At 38.2% G+C, this 16277-nt stretch overlaps 1 protein-coding gene across 2 annotated transcripts in view; it reads left to right on the top strand.

Annotated features, from left to right (window-relative positions):
* Nucleotides 1-16277, top strand: part of fam189a1 (family with sequence similarity 189 member A1) — an 87856-nt gene that overhangs the window by 25504 nt on the left and 46075 nt on the right. For both annotated transcript variants that reach the window (XM_011489648.3, XM_011489644.3), the window contains exon 2: nucleotides 12988-13044. In XM_011489648.3, coding sequence (XP_011487950.2) covers nucleotides 12988-13044 — 57 coding nt within the window. The remainder of the gene's footprint in view (nucleotides 1-12987; nucleotides 13045-16277) is intronic.

Below are 16277 nucleotides of genomic sequence, written 5' to 3'. Positions count from 1 at the left end.
ATACAGAAAGGCGGAAAAAGCTTGAGATGATTCATGAGAAGCTCATCTTTCTGAAAACTCTTTCATCTTTGTGTGTGCTTCTTTGTGGCGAAGAAATTAAAGGGCTTTTACTGAAGCTTGTGGCCATAATCATTTAAAGGGGCCTTTCTTTGCATTAATTAGTTTTTCATTTGAGAACACTTTGCTAACCAGCTCCCTGTAAAGGACGGTTTGTTGTGTTTTTGAGCTTAGCTTAATTATTCATAGTTTTTATGGTCGCATGGTCAAATACCTGCAATTCTACTGTATGTAGCTGTTGGTTTGGTGTGTAGCTAGAGTCCAGTTTCTGATCTTGAGGAAGGCTGAGCTCAACTGCATGTGCCATTTTCTTGTCTTGAGAAAGGATCTGGTTGGGGTAATTTCGCTGAAGCTTTCCGAATGTCAGAGCTTTATTCCAACAGGTCAGGAAAACAAAAATGAAATAAAACTGATTTTTCTAGCAGCTGAGAAGGTTGTGTATGTTTCTATGAGTACATTAATCTCTATGTATACTTACATGTGTGTTAATGGGTATCTGAAACTAGTGAGGGAACAGGACTAGAATGAGGTGCACTGGGTGTTGTTAATAATTTTGTTCTAGTGCATGGAATTGAGAAGTAAGAATTTATAAGGTGTATACTTCTTCTCCTACCTTTTGGATATTTGTTACATCATTATTATCATTATTATTATTTTTGTTCTATCTTTAAAGTATATGACCAAAATAAAATGTTATCATTATCATCATCACCACCAATGCAGCCACAGAGGTAAAAAAATATGTTTTTTTTTATCAAGTTGTTAGTGTGTGTAAATATTGTACAGAGATTTGGACCGCTTTACACTAGGTGGAAATGGATTCTGACTTAAGCTGCTATTATTGTTTGCTTAACTGAATTTGGCTCTAATAATTATTTTTAAAAATGCTAAATTCTGGCTCTTTTATAATCACAGTCCTGTCTTCAAGCCAGTAATCATTGTCCGTGGGGTCATGGGGTATATGTGTTAACCAAAGGGGGGGCAAAGGGTGGGTTTTAATTTAATTAGAATTCTCCTCAAAGCAGGAGAAGCACTTTCATATCTTTAAATAAAGTTTGACTTCATTTGATTCAATCTGGAAGTTACATAATTTTCCCTTTCCTGGGCTTGAACTAGTTTTGAACGGGTTTAAGCTTCCAGTTTTTACCTTTTTTATGTTTTAACAAAAATCTCAAATAAAACGTTTCTTGAATATATGTTTTATCCTAACTCAAAAATGACAAACACCTCTAGACCAGATTGTTTTCAATTATTTTTTTTGTTGTTGCGCAAATTACAATAAAGTGCAAAAAGAAAATTGTCATTTATCTGCTTTTACTGTGTTTCCAAGCAGCCAGTTTAATGTAATGAATGATACACTTGACTATAAACAACAGCTCTCTATAATGTACTGTTTTGCTTTGAGCTCTTTGTTTGAATGAAACACAAAAGGCTGCTTTTTCTCCATGGTGCATCCTCTGTAACCTTCAATTCCTTGTAGCTAATGAGAAAAAATCTGCATAGTTTATAAGAATCAATCATTTATTTATGTAGGTTTTCTACATTTACCCTTAAGATTTATTTTTATTATAAAATTCGTCCTCTCTGTTGCACAGGCATCGCCTTTTGAAACTTAATTTTTGTTTTTAATGTTTTTGTTTCTTTTGAAATCAACATGCTGAGCATCAATTTGCAACAGGGAAGTTGTGTCATGGAGATCTGTCAAAGTTGACTGAACTCCAACGCAAAGTCTCAAAGAAGTGGAAGGACGTTGTGTGAGAGCACCATCATGCTCTGAAGAAGGCTCTGGTTGCTGTGGTGCAGCGGGCAGCTGCTGGTCGGAGCAACAGCTCCCTCATTTCCGGCCTGTTATTGTTCAGCTGTAGGCAGTGCATCACGCTCCAAAGCTCGGTCCTGATTCATGGGTTCAGCAGCAGAGGCCCATCTGGGAGGGGGGGGGGTTGAGGAGCAAAGGGTGGCTCGGATGCCACGCCCTCAGACCGCAGCAACGGCCAACCTGCTGTTGTTCCACTGTTTCCATGACAACGCTGCTGGGGTGCTGCTGAGCTCCAAAGTGAAGCGGTGATATACTGGATGGGGGGGGGAGGGGCCAGAAAGGAGGAGCAGGTGGTAGGTGGGTTGAGGGGGAATACTATAGGAAACGGATGCTGGAGATGAAAAACAAAGATGGGGGGGGGGCGGGGGGGGGGTGACTGTTGTTGATCCAGCGGGAACATGAAGAGGCCGAGCGTACGTGTCTGTTAGCTTTGTCAGCAGGATCTCACAGGCTGCAGTGGAGACGCTCCGCAGACAAATGGTCACAGCCGCATCAAACGCCTCGTAATGCCCCCAGAGGGCTTTTCATACTCTGTGTGACTCAAATACACACATTCACCAGGGCTGCACATTTACTCACACAATGTGCGTCGCTCTTTTGTGCCCAGCAAAGGTTGCTTGAAGGTGGTGACTGAAATTATCAGGGGAAAAGTCAGGAATGTGGCCTCCCCATATCTAAAACTGCTCACCTTCATTTGTCTTTATGTACACACAAAGTATGTATGAACCAAGATGACACCAATGTCCTCATCCTATTCTGAGTCATCTGATTTTGATTAATGGCCAAAACCGAGTCCTGATCCAATACTTTTATAACATTAAAAAAAATGAACAAATGCAACAAATAACAGATCCAGGTTGGTCCAGATTATTTTTTATTAACCTTCTTTAATCATTTGATATTTTAACAGAGCCCTTCTGTGAAGTAGCTTGAACAATTAAGTAAAAATAGTGAAACTTTCAATTAAAAAAGAAAAGTTAACTAGTTAAAATAGGTGACAATGAGCTGTGTGAGAAAGTTTGTTTACTGTAGCTTTAGTATCTTCATAACGATTAAACATTTTTGATCACATGTGATTCATATAAAAAGTCTGAAAAGCTAATGATGACTTTCTTTGAAAATTGTTTTTGTAGCATGAATATGATGATGAGTTTTCATGACAAGCTCATGTCAATGTAACAATAAGTTTTGGTTGTTTTTTTAAATCGCTTTTTATCAGAGCTTGCTCTCTGTAGACTCGCTTGCCGTCTCCTGTTGGCAGCACTTAGGCTACGTTCACAACGCAGGCTGAAACGACCCAATTCAGATTTTTTTGCCCCTATGCGATCTGTATCTGATCTTTTCACGACAGTCTGAACAACACTGATCCGATCTTATCAAATGCAACCTAGGCCACTTGGGTATTTGGTCCTGGATCCGATACGTATCCAATCTTTACAAATGCAACCGCCGTCTGACCGGCCAGGCCACATGAATCCAACCTGTACGTCATCGATACGCTACAAAAGTCATAATTCTGTGTTGAAGTAGGGAGGAAACGAGAACATAAACATCAACCACGGCAGACGATGCTGCTGAAACCAGTCAGTGGAAGGGAAGCGAGGGTGTTTTGATTTATATTTTGGGTGACAGTTCCATTCAGGCCAAACTCAAGGGCTCTTATTGCAACCCGGCAGTTTTTGAAAACATTTCCAGCGAAATGGCAGAGCGTGGTGTTGAACCTTTCCCGCGATGATTTTTTTTTCCCTTTCCGACCGTGGTCAGAACCGCGGGGGACCCAAGGTAGATCCTCCTTCGGGGTTCACTTCCCTGTTCGGACCCTTCGATTCTCCAGAGCAGGTTAATAAAGAGTCAATAGCATTTATTCTGGGGGAAGCCTTCGTTTATTACCGTTCTCCTTCCTCCCTAACACACAACATGAATGCGCCTACCTGCCTGCCCCCCCCCCCCCCTTCTCTACCTCTCTCTTACACACACGCGCGCGCGCGGCCCCTCCACAAAAAATGAGAAAATTGTAATTGTGCTGGCTCCTTTGTGAAAATAAATGTAATAATGCAAAAAGAGCTCTGCTGTTAACAACACTGTTGTTGACATCCATTGTTAACGTTAGCTACTTCCGCAAACAACGAGTGATGTCGTTCACCGTTGAGTACTCTTCTGCGCATGCGGGTCACTTCTGGGTCATTTCATGGTCACACAGGCGATCACAAAAATTCGCATTTAATTGTAAATGTGAACAGTTCTGCAGTGTGAACGTAGCCTTAACAAAGTTGTTCACAACTGGAAAAAACAAAAACCTGATCGTTTTTCTGTTTGAATGCTTTGGAGGTTGTTGTTTGTGTTACACTTGTTGTAAGTTTTAAAAGTTTATTAAAATAGTTTTAAAGTCAGGAAGTAACTCAGTAACTTTCCCGAACTGTTTTTGTGCATCTCCTGCTCAAACTAGTGCTGCACTTTAAGGTAATAAAAAGATCCGTTGATGATATGCAGACGTCTAGGACAGTACTTATCTGTAAAAGAAGGTTGGAATATGTATCACTGATAAATATAAGAAAACACTAAATATCTGATTCTTGATCGAGTCACAACATCCAATTCTGATCAAGACTGAAACTACACGATGGAGTCAAATTTTCAAATCACATAATTGGATCGGGACATCCTTACCACTAACATTTGTATTTTTTCAAAATCTTTAAACCAGAAAAGTGCATGGTTTAGCTCCTGACAAGCTAAGGAAGTGCAACACAGTAAATGCAGACACTGGGACATGTTGAGTTACAGGATGTGTTTTATTGTTGCTGGTCAGAATGGAACAGGTGATGTTTTGAGTCAAATACCTATTGCTTCTCCGTTTTACCCCAAGGGGACCCTCATGTTGAAATGGAGATGTGGACAAAATGGGTTTTTCCAATGAGATTGAAATGTTGCCAAAGTTGTAACATCGCCATATGCTAAAACACATCTAGGTGATTCTCTATATTTCTTAGATTGACCTTAAGCGTGCACCCCACACAATGTAACGTGTGTGAGATCACTAAACGAGGCTGAAAAACAGGAGGGCCATGAGTAGAAAAGTCTTTTTTTGAGAGACATAATGCTTCAGAAAAAGGGAAGAAAACATTTTGGAGTGTGTGAGACTGCACTGACAGTGTAAGTGCAGTGTAAAGCCCTTCTGCAGGGTTTTCAGCTGCATTTGGACCATCTGTGTATTCACGTGGGTCATAAGTTTGTGAAGGGTTCTCGTGTGATCGAACATCAATCCGTGTGATCCGGCGAGCGTCCTCGCTCCTCTCAGTGCAGCAACTGATGGGAAAACATTACAGATCCTGGCAAATGGCCAGTTCGTGGTTGTCACGGCAACTGAACTGGCTCCATCCATCTCGGCAGTGACTATATTTGAGAAACTGACTGCTTTTGAAACTCTCACTCCCAGTAATAGCTTCTTTGATTGTCGCTATGCATAAATGCATAAGAATAGGTCAAGACTGTGATTTGGGCTGAATCCACGGCTGCTCTGGTGAGATGGAATGAAGTGATAAACACCTCCACTGGTGCCGTGTTATTTTAGCCAGTGAATACTGAGTTCAAAGGTGTTTTTAGCTACTGTCCTGAAAATGAAATAAGAAGGCTGCAAAATGAAAATAGCAGGGTTATTACATCTAAAGGGTTCTCATTTGCATTTGTTTGCATTGCTCCTTTATATTTGTATTAAATTGATGTACGCATATGCAAATAAATAAAGGAATGATGGGGTAGCTTTAAGTCTGAATATTCTGTTAAGCTAAATCTGACTTTTCTATTTCCAAGGACTAAAATGAAGGTTTATCATCCATGCTGGAGAGAATCAGTCATTTATGGAAATATTAAGGAAATGAAATAACAGCAGTCTGCTAAATGTTTGGTTGGGGGTTTAACTCCCAAGCTTTATGGTTACTGTGTCTTTGGGCAACACATTTAACCCCACAAAGCACTGATTTATAAGAACTGTTTTGCATACAAGTTTCTGCTTAATGAGTAAATGAGATGTAATGCAAAATAAATTAAGAAAAAAGACGACAACTATCGTCTAGCAGATTCAGGAACTGCATTGAGACTCTGAATATATTTATTTTCATTTTTCTGAACATGAAAACAAAACAAAAAACAGACACTTTTCCTATCAGACTGGTGTCACACATCATGGCACAGCAATGAATAAATTAACCGTAGTGACAGTTTTACTAGTCAAAACATCGCTCCTGTTATGAGATTGTGTTAAAGGATTGTTTTTGTGTTCAGGTTAACAAAAATACTGCAAAAAAAAGGAGGTAACAAGACAAAAAGGAACTTGTAAATGCAGTAGACTTTGATCAAAAGGTTAATATTTGCATTCAGTTATTGTTGCATCCAGTTATTTTCCTATTGTTTTGGACATTAAAGCAGGTGTGCTGATTAAATGGTAAATGGCGTATACTTATATAGCACCTTTCTTCCTACAAGGACAAAGCGCTTTACAGTCACAGACCCATTCACCCAGTCACACACACATTCACACACACAGTCACACACTGGTGGTCGCTCCGCTGCCAAACACAGGCGCCCGCCTACCACCAGAGGCAAGGTGGGGTTCAGTGTCTTGCCCAAGGACACTTCGACTCATGGGCGTGCAAGGCGGGAATCGAACCTGCAACCTTACGATCATGGGACGACCGCCCTACCGCTGCACCACGGCCGCCACCACAAAGCATTCAGCTTTTTAAAACAATTATTGAAAACTTAGACTTAAACTTTACTGGTGAGGCCCACATTTTGAGGCAGTGAAAGATAAGCACAATGTGCAAAATCATATCATGACTGCATTTAAATAAAGCTACTTTATATTTTTTTAAAACACTGACATCAGTGTGTGTTTTGTGAATGACCTCCCAATGAGGCTCAGAATCTAACATGTCATACATTTGCCAATAAAAGACATGGCTGCTTTCTAAAACAGCTCCTCTGGGCTGTTCCTGTAAATTAAATGAAATATAGCCAGTGGGCCTTTTCATATAATCTCAATCAGGGTTGATGAAAGGCAGAAATTATCTGAAAATCATAGGCATTACAAAAGATCACATTACTTACGTTATTCTCTGCTTACAAAAGTAAAAGGCTTTTTTTTTTTTGGTCGTGTCCTTTTGGCGATTTATACCTGCAAAACTGGACATTACAATTTCCACATTTGAGGATTCTTTTGATGTCTAGATTATTCTTTTAAGTAAAACGACTTCTAATTTCACATTTATTTTGAAAAAATATCACAATTAATATTTGCTTTTGTCAATTTTAATATCGACAAAAAGGGTATATGCCTCAGGAAAAAATCTGTATATTTTTCAAGAAACTGAACTTTTGAAAAACAGAAATTGAGTATTCCGGGGCTTAATGACCTCATTTGTCTTCTTAAGCTTGTTTCCCTCCGGCAGCGTGTCACTTAAGCCGACGTGCTTAGTGATCTGAACATCCTGATCAGCTGACTAACTTTTATCAAAGACTGGGTGTTATCCTGAGGAATCCAACAACAAATTAAAACCATGCTTGTCTGACACTTTAACTTTTTGACTCTTGTAAGATTTTTCTTTTTAATTATGAAAATTTAAACAGTTTTTTTTTTGGGCTTCCCTACTTCAAACTTTTTTTAATCCCAGTTTGTATAGTTATTGCATCTTTGATATAAAAAATAAATAAAATGCAAGTATTTCTTTTTTGAGTGTTTCGAATAGTATTTCCTTTCCTTTAAACCAGGAAATATTCAAACTTTTTCTGGTTTTCTTCACCCTGTTCCACCCAGGTTTCACTGACTAATGCCGCTAAGCATTGAATGTTAATCCTGTTCCAGGAGCATTCAAGAGGAAAAGCCCCCAGTGATAGACAGTCAGTAAAGAAGCTATCACCTGGTCCCTGCTTACAATTTCCCTGCTCAGACTATTTACACACAAAGAGACACACTGTCCCTCACACATGTATACATGGGCGCACAGGTATGCACTGCCCAGAGGAGGGTTGGGGAGAGCAGCATGAGGCAAATGGAGAAGGAGCTTCTCTATCTTTCTGCCATCAGTGTGTTTCTTTTTTCTTCAGTGTGACTGTGCTCTAAAAGTCTGCAACAAAAGGATCCTAAAGATGAGAACTCTGTGACTTAAATGTGTTTTTTTTTACTCTTTAATTAAAGCACAGTGGAGATGCGTTTCACACCAGGGTAATAAGACTCATGATGTGAAAAATAGAAATAATTAAACCCCCAATGCTGATATGGATGCCCAAGTTTAACCATAGTTGCAGTCATGTCTGTTTGAAAAAGTCTTCCTGTCTTTGGCATCAATTAGTAGCAAGTGGCTCCAGAAAAAAAAGTAAAAAGGAACTCTTGAAAAAAAAAACGCTATGGGGTTGAACGACTGTAGAAATCTGTGCATGGTAGACAATAGTGTCTGCACTAAGACAGGAGCACGGTTAACCTTTATTTTTGCTTTGTGGAGACCATTCATCCTCCGCCTGCAGGAGCAGTGCCAAAGCGCGGTTTGCAGCGGTCACACAACATCACTGGACTCCCTACTGCAGTGCTTGGCAACAGCACAGAGCAGGTGGATACCTGCAGCAATACAAGACTCCTGATGCAGTTTGATCAAGCTGAGACCAGAGAAGACAGAGCAGTTTGTGTGAACAGCAACACTGAAGCTGAGTGACGGTTTTCTGAGTGCAGTTTTCCAAAGTGTGCAGCATTTTATCTCCTTTTAGCTCAATTCTCTCTCGAAATATTACATTAAGATGGTTTCAGATCATCCGTAAAATGAGTTCAACACTGATGCTAATGTTAATGATTATTGTGGTTGTTGAATAATCTATCAGGTTATTATTCAGATTGGTTTATTATTGTCTTTTTTTGAGTCGGTGGTTGAGGGTTTGATGTGTAAATTAATATTCACTTCAGTTTGTATTTCTATACTTCTGGTTTTATTCATGTGTCATTATGTTTCAATATGTTGAGGTTGAAAAATAGGGGGGGGGGATAAGGCATTCTTTGTTTTATACCTTTATTTTTAATTGTTTTAAGCCTGTAAAGCCCTTTGCATTACTTTTGTATGAAAAAAAGGCTTCAAAAATATAGTTAGATTTGATTACATCAGATTTAAGGCAGAATCTAGAGAGAAGGTTTAAAAATGCGGTTTCCAAAATAACCTGAAGTGACTCTTAAGTTGCTCTTATTTTCTGTGATTAAGATGTATTTTACCATTTTATGGAAGACTTTAAGAGTGCTAGAGACTGTTTTTACTAAAAAAAAAATTGGTAATGTTCAGTTTTGCACTTGATAGGTTGCCATGGTGTTTGTTAGTCGGGCAGAAATTGCTGTTCTCATTTGGATTTTACATTTGAATAAGAATCAACATGTTCCTGGAACAAAATATCAAGATTTCATATCTTTCAGAAGGGATATAACAATTTAAAACACTTACAAAATTGCATTCTGTTAAATGTTGCCTTTTTTTTTTGAAAGGCTGCCATCCCCATTCTGTATTCTATATTTGTTCTATTGGTTCTATATTATTTTGTCTTGTTGTTCAAAGCTTTTTCTCACACATGTCCTCTCGTGTCTTTGTGTCTATCTATAACTAAGGCTAGCAAGATTTGCTCCAGGAAAAATAGTCTAACAATCAAAAAAGCATTTATTATGCATGTTTTTATTTTTATTAAAGAGTCAATGCAAAATAATCTGTCAACAAATGTTTGTTTTTGATATTTTAGATAATGTTGAGAAGTTAATACTGTTGGTGACATAACACTAAATAAAAGGTTTTCTTCCAAGCTAAATTAAGAACTTAAAATGCATGAAGTATTTGGAATATTTGGTTAGTGATTAAAATAAATATTTAAAGTAATTATGCTAGTAATCGAGTAGTTTATAGAAAATAATTTTGTTCTTTTTTGAGTTATGGATATAACACTATGACCCTTTTGTGCCATTACATTTGTTTTTAGCATTTGTGTTCTACAACAGTCAAATCATGTCTTCCTATAAATGGCATTCAAAGAGCTTCTTTGTTTTTTTTAAAATTATGACTTCTTGTCACTTCTTGACAGCTGATTTGTCAGGTCCTCCTGTGGGTATCAAGGTGACTGAAAAAGTAGACGATTGAGCAGAAAGTGGAATAAGATTGAGTGGTGCAGAGAAAAAGGAGGAGGCTGAATTAAGGGGAGAGAAGTAGCGTGCACGAGTGCAACCGTGTTGTGGGGATTTATTGGCCAGGAGCACAAACAAGAAATACAGACGTGGGCTGGATGAAGGGAGAAGCTGAGGCTGAAAGATGGCATAATGTAAAGGGAGAGGCTAAGTGAGTTGAGTTGAGAAAAAGGAAGGGGCAGACTATAAAGAGTGGAAATTGTTTGCTGGGGAAAGGAAGTGTTAAAAGCACAAGGAAACCAAGGAAAAAGCCAGGAGGTATGTGTAACCTTTATTCCCGCACATTTCAATGATACGTAAACTCACACCTCCAATAGCACACCCTGTATAAATGTAAGCTCACACCTCAAAGGACAGGAACGCAGCAATCCTTTTTATATTTCATTCTAAAGTTAAAATGCTTCCTGGAAAAAACAAAAAAAAAGCACATCAGTATTTTAATCAAACATGCTTATCAGTCACAGATGGTAGTTATAAAAGCCTGAGGGGAAAATACACATCACAACATGACTGCTTGAATTATGTCAGTCAAGACGTGATGCTTCCAAGAAACTGGTTCCAGGTAGTTGGAGCACAAAATCTAAAAGCAAATCAAGCCTAATAGAGAAACCCGGAGCTACAATCAGCTTGATGAAGTGAGTGTGTTATTTTCCCACTGGTTGACTGTGAACGTGTTGCAAGCCTAAGCTGCTAAAGTCACATTGACACATGGCACTGCATTGGTTTGGAAAGAAAAGTAAACACTTCTTGGCTATAGGCTTTTAAGCATAAGGACATGATGAAATGTCAGCTGGTCTAATGACATTTTTGTGTTTCACAGCTCAGAACCATCTTTAGCAGCCAAGTGATCTCTATAAAGTTTGTCACATTTGCCGAGGGAGAATTTTGGCCCGGTCTTCTTAACAACATCATGAGGATTGCTGTGAATTATTCTTATCATTGATCAAACAAGAGTATTGCACTTTTGGTCTAGAATTTTAGCAGAATAAAGTCAGTTAAACTAAAACTGTTTAAACTTGCCATCTGTCACGTTCTCAACAAAGGAATTCAGTTTAGCTTCAATTATAATTTCTCCCCAAAATGCTCTGAAAGTAGTGCGAGATGTTTTCACAAATGAAGGACTCAATGACTTAAACGATATGACAGATGATATGAATAGCTTAGGAACACGGTTAACCAAAACCTCCAAAATTATACTTTTGCCACTTTTCTAAAAATGTCATGGACCTTATAATCACCCCTTAGGTAACCAAAAAATAAAATAGTTGCTATGGAGATGAACCAAAATAAAGCTGCCATTTTGAAATAATTGCTTTTTTGCTTCTTCTTTTTTTAGTTATTCGTCACATGCATCTCTGACTTTACTTGTAAGGCTGAAAGGAGAGTGAGGAGCATCCAGATCACAATTTTTCATCGTCTGCTAAATGATTTTATTAAGGACTTCGACTTATTTATCATGCTTATAACATTTTGTGATTTTATTGAATCTGTACAGTGTCCTTGGGTGTTTTGAAAGGCGCTTTTAAATAAAATGTATTATTATTATTATTATCCAGTGAGGGCCTGTAAAAAGGGATAACGGAGGACAGCGAGAGTGGGGCAAGAATTTAATTTGTAACCCTTGTGCTATCCTAGGCACTTTAACATTGGGAGTTGGGTCATCTAGACCCACTAGACAGTGGTCTGAACCTTTTTTCTTCAATGATTCATGAACCTCACTGGTGTCCATGGATTGCATGAAATCTTTTCACCTTTATCCACCTTTGTCATGGTAGGGAGAACACGTCAAAGTAAGGGTGGGGTCATCTAAGATAGCACAAGGGTTAAATAGGTCTAATGTAGGAATTTTGTTTTGAAGTCCTGTGAAATGTCTAGACCTAACATTGAAAACCACCTCTCCAATCATTACACTTTTCGTTCTTTTTACATTTTTATAATTACATTTTCAAAGACTAGGCCAGATGAGGCTCAACAAAACAGTGAGGTGAACCCATTTGTCCACTTTGGGGAAGATAAGAAAGCTCCTTAAGTAACTAAGCTTGTGAACCTTTCGCACTGAAGAAAAATGGGCTTAAAACTGTCTAAAAACACTATTAGACATAAATGCCTACTGACAGGCCTTAATGCACTCTATCATTGAGCTACAATACAACTCTTTTTGGTAACATAATCCTGCAATCATTTCCTCCAATTTGATATCTGTTAATGTTAAATCCAGATTTTTTTTTTAATTATCAAAGTAAAATGTAAACAGTTGTAGGTTTTGTCTCTTCCTTCTGACACATTTCTTATTTTAGTGAAATGATCAGAAAAAAATACATTAAGAAGGTGCATTTTTTGGTAATGTTTTGGTTTTTCGAAATTACCGTCAGCTTTTTAGCAACTTTGCATTTAAACGGATGCTCCCACTTAAATGAGTGGTAAAACGTTTCAAGGAAGAAGACTTTAGGTCACTTTGCCATGATTCAACTTCGTGATGTCCCCCAGATGAATGAGAACCTTTACTGACAGCTTCACATAACTTCTCTGTTTTGTACCCAAAATTGAACTTACAAAGTTGTAAAGTTTTAAAAATTTTCCTTTTTTTTCCTTTTTTCTTTGCTAAGCAGAGCAAATCTTTGTACACGTTTGTCAACACAATATGTCACAATCTGACAGCATTCTGAAACAAAGTGGAATATTCAAACTAGTGTTTAAGATTATCCCATGCTTATGAAAAAAAATAAGATAAAAAATATTTGCATTACCAGTTTTTAGTCTTATGGGATTTGAAAAACTTTTCTTGGATACGTATTTTACAGACCAAAAGAAAACATAAACACAAAGTTTTCCTCTTTAGGTCAGAAACTGGAAAACAGTTTCTTATATCAATATGAGCCGTATTTTGACACTCACTGCTTTGTGTTTTGCCTTTCAGGTTCTGCTCTCTGGCCTGATAGGAGTGGTGTCGTGGAAGAGGCCACTGTCTCTTGTGGTGAGTGTCCGTTGAACGCCTACACTCAGCTGAACATTCTGTAACTTTGCAGAAAGCAACAAGATGTGAGAAGGAGCTTGTGGAATAAAGGGGACATGATGCTCACATCGCATTAAGATCTACTTTTAACAAGCAACCAGTATAAGAAGGAGCATTGGGCCAGAGTAACTTTAAGTTTGAGTTAACTGAGTGCTTTTCCTCTTGTCATTGCCAGTTAACACTTATCTTATCATTTTTTTTTTTTTTTGTCTTTTAAGAAACTGAAAAAAATGCAACATCTGCAGACACCAAAGAATTTGAGGAATGTTGTTTTAATAACAGTAATGGATTCGATTTCGACATTTCGCACCAGGCCAACTGTAGGTAGCGGACATGTGGTAGGATCGAGCAGCTGTCCAATTCGATTTTAAGCTCTCTAATTGTCACAAACCTTTATATTCTCCTGCTCCACCCACTTCATCTCACATACCTCCTCCATGCAGGAAGGAGCCTGTCGCACTTCTTTAAGGTTCACCACCCTTCTTCCCCACAGCTTTACTGCAACACCTCTCGTTATGTCTGGTCTATCCCCCACCTTCACCTTTTCTGAGACCTCAGAGTAGAAAGAGATCAAAATCGTGTCAGGTCTGAGGAATCAAAAACAGCATGGCATCGCTGAGGATTGTAATTGGTTTTGATGTATGTAATTGTATGTATTTGGTTTAGGTTGTCTCAGTTGTCTTAATAAGTATAAGTAATGTGGTTCTTTTATGAGGTCCGTATATATCAGGCCTTGTTACCTTCTGAGTAATAATATTCAGGGGAATTGTCCAGACAGGAGAAGTTTTCCAGTTTTGGACCAGAACCAGTCATGACTGGCAGGTGACTAATACACCAGCTGGACACTTTCAGGGCTGGCAATATCACAGCAACCCATCTGTCAACTGTGGGTTGTGATGCTCTGCATCGTGATTCGTCATGTCTGGTGTTCCTCCAGACTTTTTAACCGTCTGTGTCAAAGACTCCTTCTCCAGCATGATTTTTGCAAGATTAAGAGGGATGATGCTGTGCCCATGGAGCTGAGTAAAGAGGTTGATTAAGACAGTCGCTTCAGATAACTGAGAAACTATAACCGACCTTAATAATTTACTGCAACAATTCATTCACTGTAATCTCAAACACGAGTTTATGCCTGACTATGTTTTGACCATTCGTGGGCTGTTGCCCACAGGATTTTGTTTTCTAAATCAGACTTAGAACTTTTTTGGGTTCAGAAAGTACTGGTAACCTTCAAAGATCATCATTAATGAAAAAGAAGGAAGGATGGACTTGTGGCTAAAAGTTACTCGCTTGTGTTTTTAGTCACTGCTTCCTCCTTGAGTCTATTTTGTTTGACCTAGTTTTTACTGAAGCCTAATGACCTGAAAAGCTTAAAGAAAAAAAGTCAAGTATCTCTAAATAAAATGCGTTATTCCTAATGGGTTTAGCCCAACTAACCTCTCTCTACCAGCCATTAAATATTTCCAATCCGGGCTAAATTGATGGAGTGTCAACATTTACTTTAAAGATGATTTGATTTTTGAATTGTATTATCACTCATAACTTGACTCATCATTGAATCTGTCTGACTCTACGACTCACATCAGATGTGGCTTCATTTGTTTCTATCTATAAATATGTAGAAGCTATTCTGTTAGTTTTTTTCATCAACAAAACAGTAAAATATGTGTATTTTTTAAAAAGGGATATTTGGGTAGATTATTTATTGTTTAAGTTTCATCTTACTGTAAAGATCAACAATCATTTCTGCAAAAATCCATCTAATCCAAATCTATACCTCTGGTGATTTTTGTTGTAAGAAATGTAAAAACAAATGCAAATAGTTGTTTAGGCTGTGTCCTTGGGATAGATCTTTTCATTAGTTGGGCCTCCCCAACTAATTTGATGACACATTGGTCGTAAGGTGACTGGCTGATCCTCCATGGTCTGTTGTAATTAAAGAGTCTTCAGGTTTCCTGCAGCAATTTCTGCTTTGAATCCTCCTTATTCTTGCCTTGGTCATTTTTTTTCACTTGTTATAAAAAAACAGTATTTTTCGTCTGCATGCTATACTTAGTACTATGAAGCTTTTTGTTATTTTAAAGTGGTTGGTTTCGTTCATCGCTGGTCTCTTCTTCACTCCTGTTTCTTTTATGTCCAGTTTTTGAAGAAGCATTTTTCATGCTGCGAGTTAGTTTGCTTTTTGTTTACTTGATGACCTCACTCCTGGGTTCTGGCATATCTTGACTCACCTCCGTGTTTTTCCTCGTGGGTTTCTTCTGTTGTTTGCCACATTGCATTTGTAGGAGTTTTTCCAGCTTTTGAGTCTTGCTGTTCCTTGACTTTGAGTATGATCTGTCTCTGCTGGTGTATCTTGCTCTTTTTCTTTCCGCCCTGACAGTTCTAGTTTGCTTTTACATAACTTTTTATCCTTAGTGTTTGCACATTACCTATCTTTTTTTAATGAATTGTGCACTGTATAAAAGTAAAGTTTTAATCTTGTTTCTTAGTTTGTATTTTTTTAAAATAATAAGTGCATTTAGTGAAATGTTTCCAAAACATATTACAGTTGTGAAACCCACTGAGAGAATAATAATGTGGTCCAATGTTTCTTGGCTCGTGCAGTGACTTTCTGGAGTCATTACTGGTTGCCTAGCAACGTAAAGGCGATCGCAAGACGAGAACGCCGTGTGAAATCAGTCCCCCAGAGTCAGCCTAATCCAAGCTAACCTGCTCACTCATGCTGAAAAGGGAAAGGGGGGTGTCAGTTGTTGGCAAAAGGGGAAAATGCCTGTTCCTTGATATGAAATTTCTCTTCCATCCATCAAATCAATCAAAAACGCTTTTGCATTTCGTTTCTATTTGTTTTCTTTGAAATGGTGGAGCTTCGCTGCCTCTGAGTAGGCTGGAAGCACTTTGTGCTCTGAGCTAGAAGTGTATGCAGGTCTGTTTATTCTCCCACATGGCCGGCTTGTTTAGCTTAGTGCTGCTCTCTTTCAGCTCTCACTGAAACATCAGAATGGTGTACTGGTATATTTGAAATGTCAACGATGACCTCACTTACCTGTAGAAACACGCCCAACATGGACTCTGTAAAACAGAAAACTACATAATAAAATAGTTGTTATTTTAAACATTTATTTTCAACTCTGCTCTGCCCATCCAGTGTTTTACAACACTATGTATAAATAGTTCTTTGAATGTTTTAATGTTTT

Source organism: Oryzias latipes, chromosome 3, assembly GCF_002234675.1.
Source record: "Oryzias latipes chromosome 3, ASM223467v1".
In the NCBI taxonomy this organism is placed as follows: Eukaryota; Metazoa; Chordata; class Actinopteri; order Beloniformes; family Adrianichthyidae; genus Oryzias; species Oryzias latipes.
Note: the sequence above shows the minus strand (reverse complement) of the source record. Positions and strands in the feature narration are given on the sequence as shown.